The sequence below is a fragment of the Oncorhynchus mykiss genome, chromosome 18 (genome assembly GCF_013265735.2).
Source record: "Oncorhynchus mykiss isolate Arlee chromosome 18, USDA_OmykA_1.1, whole genome shotgun sequence".
Classification (NCBI taxonomy): domain Eukaryota; kingdom Metazoa; phylum Chordata; class Actinopteri; order Salmoniformes; family Salmonidae; genus Oncorhynchus; species Oncorhynchus mykiss.
The window spans coordinates 18593820-18603170 of record NC_048582.1 but is presented as its reverse complement, the minus strand read 5'-3'; the positions used below and the strand labels follow the sequence as shown (position 1 = coordinate 18603170).

The 9351-nt window shown below is 44.5% G+C and overlaps 2 protein-coding genes across 2 annotated transcripts; one reads left to right on the top strand and one right to left on the bottom strand.

Annotated features, from left to right (window-relative positions):
- Window positions 1-7387, top strand: LOC118941108 (rab GTPase-activating protein 1-like). The gene is made up of 8 exons (XM_036952138.1): window positions 1-833; window positions 1597-1668; window positions 1987-2097; window positions 2486-2590; window positions 2943-3026; window positions 3167-3238; window positions 5472-5738; window positions 5872-7387. The coding sequence occupies exons 1-8, from the start codon at window positions 723-725 to the stop codon at window positions 6148-6150; spliced, it is 1101 nt and encodes a 366-aa protein (XP_036808033.1). The 5' UTR covers window positions 1-722; the 3' UTR covers window positions 6151-7387.
- Window positions 7388-7488: 101 nt separating this feature from the next.
- Window positions 7489-8847, bottom strand: LOC110495728 (cocaine- and amphetamine-regulated transcript protein-like). Its single transcript, XM_021571119.2, has 3 exons — window positions 8619-8847; window positions 8396-8479; window positions 7489-8084 (listed from the first exon to the last, which is right to left on the bottom strand). Exons 1-3 carry the CDS (start codon window positions 8751-8753, stop codon window positions 7977-7979), a joined length of 327 nt encoding a protein of 108 aa, XP_021426794.1. The 5' UTR covers window positions 8754-8847; the 3' UTR covers window positions 7489-7976.
- Between the last annotated feature and the right edge of the window lie 504 nt (window positions 8848-9351).

Sequence of the window (9351 nt, the reverse complement as noted above, 5' to 3'; positions counted from 1 at the left end):
AGTCCACTGCTGTACCTGCCTGCTAGCTAGAGTGTGTCTGTGTGTGTAGTCCACTGCTGTACCTGCCTGCTAGCTAGAGTGTGTCTGTGTGTTTCATACACTTTGGACTACACTCTTGGACTTGACCTTTGGACTACCTGAGGTAGTTTACCTGGCTTTCAGCTGTTGTCGAAGCTCACCAGGTTTTTAACAGGTACCGTCTATGACCTGCTGGAGTTCACCTGTCTCGGGGTGTTGACCTGTGTATATCTGACTGACTGGGAGTTACTACCTCTGTTGGAGTTCACCTGTTAGAGGGAGCTCAGCTGTGTATCAACACGTGCCTTTCTGCCACTGGAGTTTACCTGTGTGAAGGAGTTTACCTGTGTGAAGGAGTTTACCTGTGTGAAGGAGATTACCTGTGTGAAGGAGTTTACCTGTGTGAAGGAGTTTACCTGTGTGAAGGAGGTTTACCTGTGTGAAGGAGGTTTACCTGTGTGACTGGAACACCTGTTGGAATTCTGACCAACTAATTATTTGGAGCTTCTCTCTCCTGCTGGGGTTCACTTACCTCAGAGCAGAGACCTGCATCCTCCAGCTGTGTGTGTGTGTGTGTGTGTGTGTGTTGTGTGTGTGTGTGTGTGTGTGTGTGTGTGTGTGTGTGTGTGTGTGTGTGTGTGTGTGTGTGTGTGTGTGTGTGTGTGTGTGTGTGTGTGTGTGTGTGTGTGTGTGTGTGTGTCAGGATGATGGAAGAAGTGTCTATCAGGGTGGCATATGACACCCACATCATAGACCAGATGACCGAGGAGGAGATACTGGCCTGCCTGATGGCCGAGTCTATACCCAAACACACGGTGAGACCACAACCATTAAACAACCATACCCAAACACACGGTAAGACCACAACCATTCTACAACCATACCCAAACACACGGTAAGACCACAACCATTATACAACAATCCCAAACACACGGTAAGACCACAACCATTCTACAACCATAACACAATTGCTGCTGTGTCATAGAGCATGTGGTCAAACAACAACAACAGCAACAACCCCCGACTACAGTATTATAGGACAGCCCTCTAGTGGCCGTGCAGACTAAACTCCTGTACCATCTCCCCTGCTCTAGGGCATGACATTCACAACAAGGACCAGGGTTACTAAGCATTTGCACCAGGTGTAAAGGTTGAACTTGTTATCTTTTTAGGAGGCTTGACTGTTACATTTGAAGACTATTTTCTTTCATCTTTTCCAAAACATATTATTACATTTTTGTAACGATGTGCAAACAGTTCAAGTACAAAAGGGAAAATAAATAAACATAAATATTGGTTGTATTTACAATGGTGTTTGTTCTTCACTGGTTGACCTTTTCTTGTGGCAACACACATCTTGCTGATGTGATGGCACACTGTGGTTTTTCACCCAGTAGATATGGGAGATTATCAACATTGGATTTGTTTTAGACTTCTTTGTGGGTCAGCCTACTTCTGCTCTCTCTCTCTCTCTGTTTGTGTGATGTAACTTTCTCTCAATCAAACGTAGCTGTTGTTTATGTATGCTGAGCCTGTGGACCGTTCTCTCACTCAACCTTGACTGTTGTTGTTCTACAGGTTTCCAGTAAGAAGGCCACGCCGAGAGAGAATCAGACGCAAAAACAGGATGACCACGTAGATAGATACCAGGTAGGACCAAACTGTTAACACTTTGATGCGTATTAAACCTACCCCCCCCCCCCTCCCCCCCTCCCTCCCTCCTCCACCCAACAATACAGCAGAACCCCACCCACTATCACCACTCCCCTCCCCCACTGTAACAGTCAGCACCGCCATGCACCCCCTTTACACCCAAAACCAGCACTCTCTCCACCCCCCAAACCCACCGGAATGGGTGTGCCACATTCTATAGCAATCTATAGGGAGAACCTAACTGTGCTCCATATTCTGTGCATTCTATGGAGGTAGAACCTGACTTTGTGTTCTCTGTTCTGTGTGTTCCTGCAGAGGGAGAACCGTCAGCTGCAGCAGGACAGTCTGCGTCTGGAGCAGGAGAATGATGTTCTGGCCCACAGACTGATCACCAGCAAGATCTCCCTGAGGACTGACCTGGACCAGGTACACCACTCACCTACCCCACATCACCCCCACATCAACCCCACATCAACCCCTAGCCCCCTACTTCCTAGTCACTCACCCTATTCCCCTGGCTCATAGTCACTCCCCCTAGCCCCCTACCTCCTAGGCACTCCCCGAGCCCTCTAACTGTAGGCACTTCCCCTAGTTTACTACCTCATTCCCTATGGACAATAACATTTTCTACACTCTTAGAAAGAAGAGTTCCAAAGGGGTTGTTCGGCTGTCCCCATAGGCACTTGTGTAGACAGACAGGACAGGACCGGACCGGACCGGACCGGACCGGACCAGACAGACAGACAGACAGACAGACAGACAGACAGACAGACAGACAGACAGACAGAATGAATGAATGTTGGTGGGCCCACAGGCGGAGGACAGAGTGAATGAGCTGACCAAAGAGCTGCTGAAGACCAGAAAGAGATTAAAGAATGCAGAGGAGGAGAAGAGAGGGAAGGAGGAGGAGGCTGCTCAGGTAATCTCTTCTATTCTATCCATCCATACTTCGATGTATGGTAACAATGCAATATTATATTCTAATTTGGGTGATAATGTAATATTTTATTCTATTTATGGTAATAATGTAATATTGTGTTCTATTTATGGTAATATTATATTATATTTATGGTAATAATGTCATACTGTATTCTATTTATGGGTAATAATGTAATATTGTATTATATTTATGGTAGTGATGTAATATTGTGTTCTATTTATGGGTAATAATGTAATATTGTATTCTATTTATGGTAGTGATGTAATATTGTGTTCTATTTATGGTAATAATGTAATATTATATTTATGGACATGTATTTGCCGTTTCACAGTTGAAGGAGGTGTTGAGGGCAAAGCTGGACAAGGCTGAACCAGAGGTGAAAAGGAGCTCAGGCATCATCTCAGACTACAAACAGGTACAACACACACACACACACACCACACACACCACACACACACACACACACACACACACACACACACACACACACACACACACACACACACACACACACACACACACGCCTAATGCTATATTGCTTCCTCTGTCTGTCAGATCTGTTCCCAGCTGACCAGTCGGGTGGAGAGGCAGCAGGCGGCCCACAGAGAGGACCTGGACAAACTCAGGGTGAGGATGTATATGGCACTGTCTGATGATGTCACAGTTTGACAATCACACAGTTTGATGATATAATTTGTTCTGAATGGATATCACCCCTTCCTCTACAGTGGGGCAAAAAAGTATTTAGTCAGCCACCAATTGTGCAAGTTCTCCCACTTAAAAAGATGAGAGAGGCCTGTAATTTTCATCATAGGTACTCTTCAACTATGACAGACGAAATGAGAAAAAAAAATTCACAAAATCACATTGTAGGATTTTTTAAAGTTTTAATTTTTTTACCCTTTTTCTCCCCAATTTCGTTGTATCCAATTGTTTTTTAATAGCTACTATCTTGTCTCATCGCTACAACTCCCGTACGGGCTCGGGAGAGACGAAGGCCGAAAGTCATGTGTCCTCCGATACACAACCCAACCAAGCCGCACTGCTTCTTAACACAGCGCGCATCCAAACCGGAAGCCAGCCACACCAATGTGTCGGAGGAAACACTGTGCACCTGGCAACCTTGGTTAGCGCGCACTGCGCCCGGCCCACCACAGGAGTCGCTGGTGCGCAATGAGACAAGGATATCCCTAACGGCCAAACCCTCACAAACCCGGACGACGCGAGGCCAATTGTGCGTCGCCCCACGGACCTCCCGGTCACGGCCGGTTACGACAGAGCCTGGGCGCAAACCCAGAGTCTCTGATAGCACAGCTAGCGCTGCAGTACAGCGCCCTTAACCACTGCGCCATCCGGGAGGCCTCATTGTAGGATTTTTTACGAATTTATTTGCAAATTATGGTGGAAAATAAGTATTTGGTCAATAACAAAAGTTTATCTCAATACTTTGTTATATACCCTTTGTTGGCAATGACAGAGGTCAAACGTTTTCTGTAAGTCTTCACAAGGTTTTCACACACTGTTGCTGGTATTTTGGCCCATTCCTCCATGCAGATCTCCTCTAGAGCAGTGATGTTTTGGGGCTGTTGCTGGGCAACACGGACTTTCAACTCCCTCCAAAGATTTTCTATGGGGTTGAGATCTGGAGACTGGCTAGGCCACTCCAGGACCTTGAAATGCTTCTTACGAAGCCACTCCTTCATTGCCCGGGCGGTGTGTTTGGGATCATTGTCATGCTGAAAGACCCAGCCACGTTTCATCTTCAATGCCCTTGCTGATGGAAGGAGGTTTTCACTCAAAATCTCACGATACATGGCCGCATTCATTCTTTCCTTTACACGGATCAGTCGTCCTGGTTCCTTTGCATAAAAACAGCCCCAAAGCATGATGTTTCCACCCCCATGCTTCACAGTAGATATGGTGTTCTTTGGATGCAACTCAGCATTCTTTGTCCTCCAAATACGACGAGTTGAGTTTTTACCAAAAAGTTATATTTTGGTTTCATCTGACCATATGACATTCTCCCAATCTTCTTCTGGATCATCCAAATGCTCTCTAGCAAACTTCAGACGGGCCTGGACATGTACTGGCTTAAGCAGGGGGACACGTCTGGCACTGCAGGATTTGAGTCCCTGGCGGCTTAGTGTGTTACTCATGGTAGGCTTTGTTACTTTGGTCCCAGCTCTCTGCAGGTCATTCACTAGGTCCCCCCGTGTGGTTCTGGGATTTTTGCTCACCGTTCTTGTGATCATTTTGAAGATCTTCCAAAATGGTCTTCCATTTCTAAGGTCTTCCATTTCCTAATAATTGCTCCCACAGTTGATTTCTTCAAACCAAGCTGCTTACCTATTGCAGATTCAGTCTTCCCAGCCTGGTGCAGGTCTACAATTTTGTTTCTGGTGTCCTTTGACAGCTCTTTGGTCTTGGCCATAGTGGAGTTTGGAGTGTGACTGTTTGAGGTTGTGGACAGGTGTCTTTTATACTGATAACAAGTTCAAACAGGTGACATTAATACAGGTAACGAGTGGAGGACAGAGGAGCCTCTTAAAGAAGAAGTTACAGGTCTGTGAGAGCCTGCTTGTTTGTAGGTGACCAAATACTTATTTTTCACCATAATTTGCAAATAAATACATTAAAAATCCTACAATGTGATTTTCTGGATTTTTTTCCCTCATTTTGTCTGTCATAGTTGAAGTGTGCCTATGATGAAAATTACAGGCCTCTCTCATATTTTTAAGTGGGAGAACTTGCACAATTGGTGGCTGACTAAATACTTTTTTGCCCCACTGTACATGTCCATAATAAAACACTTTTGAACTCTCTCATCAAACCCCTCCCACCCCTCTCCTCCCTCTCTTAGAATGCTGTGCTGGCATGTTCTCGCTGCCGACAGGCTCTAGATTCTCTTGTTATGGAAGGCTTCGGTTCCACAGCCCCGTACCAGAGAAGTATCAGCACCAGAGAACCAGGCCAGCAGAGAGACCAGGAAACAGAACCAGACCAGCAGACGACTGGTACCAGGGAACAAGACCAGGAGAAGGTGTGTCTGAGTGACCAGGTCACAGAGCTGGAGAAGGAGCTGGCCCAGACTAAACTACAGATGGTGGAGGCCAAGTGCAAGATCCAGGTCAGCTCAGAGCACACTACACACTTCATAATGCACACTACACACTTCATAGTGCACACTACACACTCTTTTGTGGACAGTACACACTCCACAGTGACATATGATGTGTTGTGTTGTGTTGTCCCCTGTTTAGGAGCTGGAACACCAGAAGGGGGTGCTGCAACGTGATCTCCAGACAGCTAGGAACAGCTGGCTCAGTAAGACTGTGAGCTCCATACGGTCAGCCGGAGGGGGTCTGCAGAGCAGCAGCCTACCCAGTGGGAGAGCCTCAGCAATGGGGCGTTCTCTCCATGGCCTCCCCCTCTCAGCCTGGAGCTCCAGGAGACTATCATGGGCCCCCAGGAAGGACCGGGGGGAGTCGTCTGACAGAGAGATGGAAGGGAGGGGGAGAGACAGCAAGAGGACATACTGAGAGTATAGATAACATGTATTGGAATGATTATACATGTCTATTGGTGACTGTTTGTTTCTGCATTCTAGTCCCTATTTTGGTTTTATTTGTTATTGTCATTTTTTATTTTCAATGTTTTACTATTGATACAGGAATTGTATGTTTTATTATTGATACAGGAATTGTATGTTTTATGTATTGCTTTGGCTGCATTGTGTTGTACCTAAAGCGTGTAAATAACTGAATCCAATGATCAAACCATACATCCCAATGCTAACACTCCTGTCTGCATGCACACACACACACACGCACGCACGCACACGCACACCCAACTCTTTAAACAAAACTCCAAACTGGTATTACTTGTATGGCACCCAGTCCTTCATTCAAAACCTTTCATTGTGCATTCATTTTTTGATTTGATTTGTTACATACAGTACATCTCTGATCTTGTCAATATCAGATTTTCTTTTTAACTTACAGTGAAGTAAAATCAATAGTCATCATTGTAGTACATTCAAGTATATATCCATACTTTTTATGTTTCTACATTTACAGACATTTTCATTAAGTAGTTCTCAAAATCTGTAGCAGACAAACCAGTTGACATGTAAAGTCAGCCAGGTCACCCGGGATACAAGTCAGTATTCGACGTCCATGCATATCTGAGGACGTCCAGAGGTGATGTGGAAATCGACCACTAGGAGCAACGATGAACGCTGTTACCTTCAAGTAGGTTGTGATTTTCAGAAGCATCTGCCTCTGATTCCAAATTTTGGAAGTTTGAATCCAGCGATAGAAAGTTGTTTTTGAGATAGTTGTTTTAAGCCTATCCCAAACCTTAACCATTTGGAGTTAATGCCCAACCTTAAGATTTCGGAGTTAATGTCTAAACTTAACCTTAAACATTTAGAAATTTGCCGTTTGCAACAACTTCGAAATTTGAAGTTTGAGAAACATGGATGAACGTGTAGTTATGACGTGAGACTGTGAGACCTAGTTGTGTAATGTATAGGTTTACCAAACATATACGTGATCATCAATTTAGAGCAGTCTGATTAAGTAATAGTAAATGGTCTTTTAACAAAAGAGAAGAGAAACATATCAAAAGTGAGCATCGTATTGTGCACGGCAGTTATGTTATGTGAACATGTATTTCCAGATGAAACACTGATTAAGTGTGGTGAAAATGTGACTGTATGATTTTGATTGTGAAATACTTAGTCAATTGAAAATGTGCTTAAGGTTTTGAAACAACTGCCTTTTTGGTGATCTGTTTTGAGTTTTGTACTAAGAGTAGTGAAAAGTGACCACATAGCCTACTTGTTAAAATTGCACTGAAGTGATACAAAAAAAAACTGTAAATCAAGGACTTTATTAATCACATTGAATTTCTTTGTACTTAGTCAAAATAGACGAGACAGCAGAGAGCACAGCTGAAGGGAACAAGTTGGGTAGTGTCTTAAATGACACCCTATTCCCTATAAAGTGCAATACTTTTGACCGAAGCAACATAGGACTGACACATAGGACTAGCCAAAATAGTGCATTATAGGGAATAGATTGGTATTTGAGATACCACCTTTATGTTAGACAACAAACCATCCATTACACACCAGGGTCACGTTCAGGACAGGAGAGGGCAACATACTGAAAGTAAAGCTGATATGATTCCTATTTACTTTACATGTCAGATAGAGACATGTCTGTTCAACATACAATATTTCTGTCTGAACGTTCCACATCTGAATGTGATCCACAGAATGAGGAAAAAGCTTCTGGTCTCTCTCTCCTATTTCTCTCTGCTCCCCTACCTACACTGTTTATCATGTTCTCTTCTTCTCTTCTTACAAACACTTGAGGACATAGAAGTTGCAGGTCGTCCCACGCGGACATCCGCACAGCGTTCCGACACGCGCACCCTTGCGAACAGCGCACTGCTCGCCTGCGTCACACTGGAAACAAACCGTTTTTTATTAATTGAATTATGATGATGGTGGCATCTGTCTCCAGACTATGGGATTCTGAAACATCTACACCGGTTTCCCAGAACCAGATTAATCCTAGCAACGCCTAAATTATATATTTTTTAAACAGGGTCAATTGAGAACCTTTATCGAAAGTCCCGTTTTAACCATTTGAAACGCAATATACGACTAGACTCAATGAATAAGTACAATGCATGATACAGACAGGCAAACTACTTAAAAACTGTTGATAATAGGACTTTAACCACTTTAAAATGGTTGATCAGGTCTACTCTTACCGACGGCAGCCAGCCGAGCTTCTTTTCTGATAACGGCATCTGTTTGTTCTTCAGTTTCTCCAGAACTTCTTGCAAAGCTTCAATCTACATGACAGAGAAAAACAAAAATGATAGACTTCTATAGATGTAGCTAGAAAACAATTACAAAGATAGGGATGAATCGACTAAACTAACACATTGACAAACCAAACAACTTCACAAACATAAAACAATTGAAACTTACCAGATCCTTCTCTTCTTGTGATTTGTGGGGGAACTCTAGAGCGCGAGTCTCAAACTCCAACGAGGTGTCGCCGTCAGCGAGACAGAGACATGCGCAGCAGGAGGCGGCGAGGAAAAGCAGTAGAATGCTGGCCATGGTGCTGAAACAACCAGAAGGGATGGAGATACAGCGGGGCCTCTGCAGGTGGTTAGCAGGGGCTTGGTGAACACTGGGCCGGTGAAGTGGGCTATGATTCGGGGTGATAGACGCGATGGCTTGATTTTATAGCGTTTGCTGACGTCATACAGCTACTGTAATATGTATGACCACTGACATGAGCGGAGCGACAGAGGTAACCACTGACCGGAGAGGGTCATACGCACGCACATACACGCGCCAGAGGATGTTGTGATGGAGAGGCGTTGTCTGATAGAACACCTCTGTTCACCTCTTTCCAATAATCCCAGGTCACAGCCCCTGGCTGTTGAGACCAATCTTTAATCAGCATCCAATTTCCTCTTGGGTGTGTGTGTGTATGCCTAACCTCTCATTTGCTCATTTGGTCCAGGAGAACTGTGTACACAGTGAGCAGGCCTGAGACTCTACATCACAGGCTAATCTCACCAGACCACTTAAATAACCCACCTCTCGCTATCTCACACACACAAACGCATGCACACGCACACACATACAATACTATGAGTGGTTTTTGTGGAGAGGGGAAAACTGAAAACCAGCTTTTATTGGCTGAGAG

Excerpts from the sequence above, each read along its gene's own strand:
- LOC118941108 (XM_036952138.1), top strand. The coding sequence starts at position 723 with ATGATGGAAGAAGTGTCTATCAGGGTGGCATATGACACCCACATCATA. Across the intron at positions 834-1,596 it reads AGTCTATACCCAAACACACG|GTTTCCAGTAAGAAGGCCAC; the intron begins GTGAGACCACAA and ends GTTGTTCTACAG. Across the intron at positions 5,739-5,871 it reads AGGCCAAGTGCAAGATCCAG|GAGCTGGAACACCAGAAGGG; the intron begins GTCAGCTCAGAG and ends TCCCCTGTTTAG.
- LOC110495728 (XM_021571119.2), bottom strand. The coding sequence starts at position 8,753 with ATGGCCAGCATTCTACTGCTTTTCCTCGCCGCCTCCTGCTGCGCATGT. Across the intron at positions 8,480-8,618 it reads CACAAGAAGAGAAGGATCTG|ATTGAAGCTTTGCAAGAAGT; the intron begins GTAAGTTTCAAT and ends TCTGTCATGTAG. Across the intron at positions 8,085-8,395 it reads AGCTCGGCTGGCTGCCGTCG|TGTGACGCAGGCGAGCAGTG; the intron begins GTAAGAGTAGAC and ends GTTTGTTTCCAG.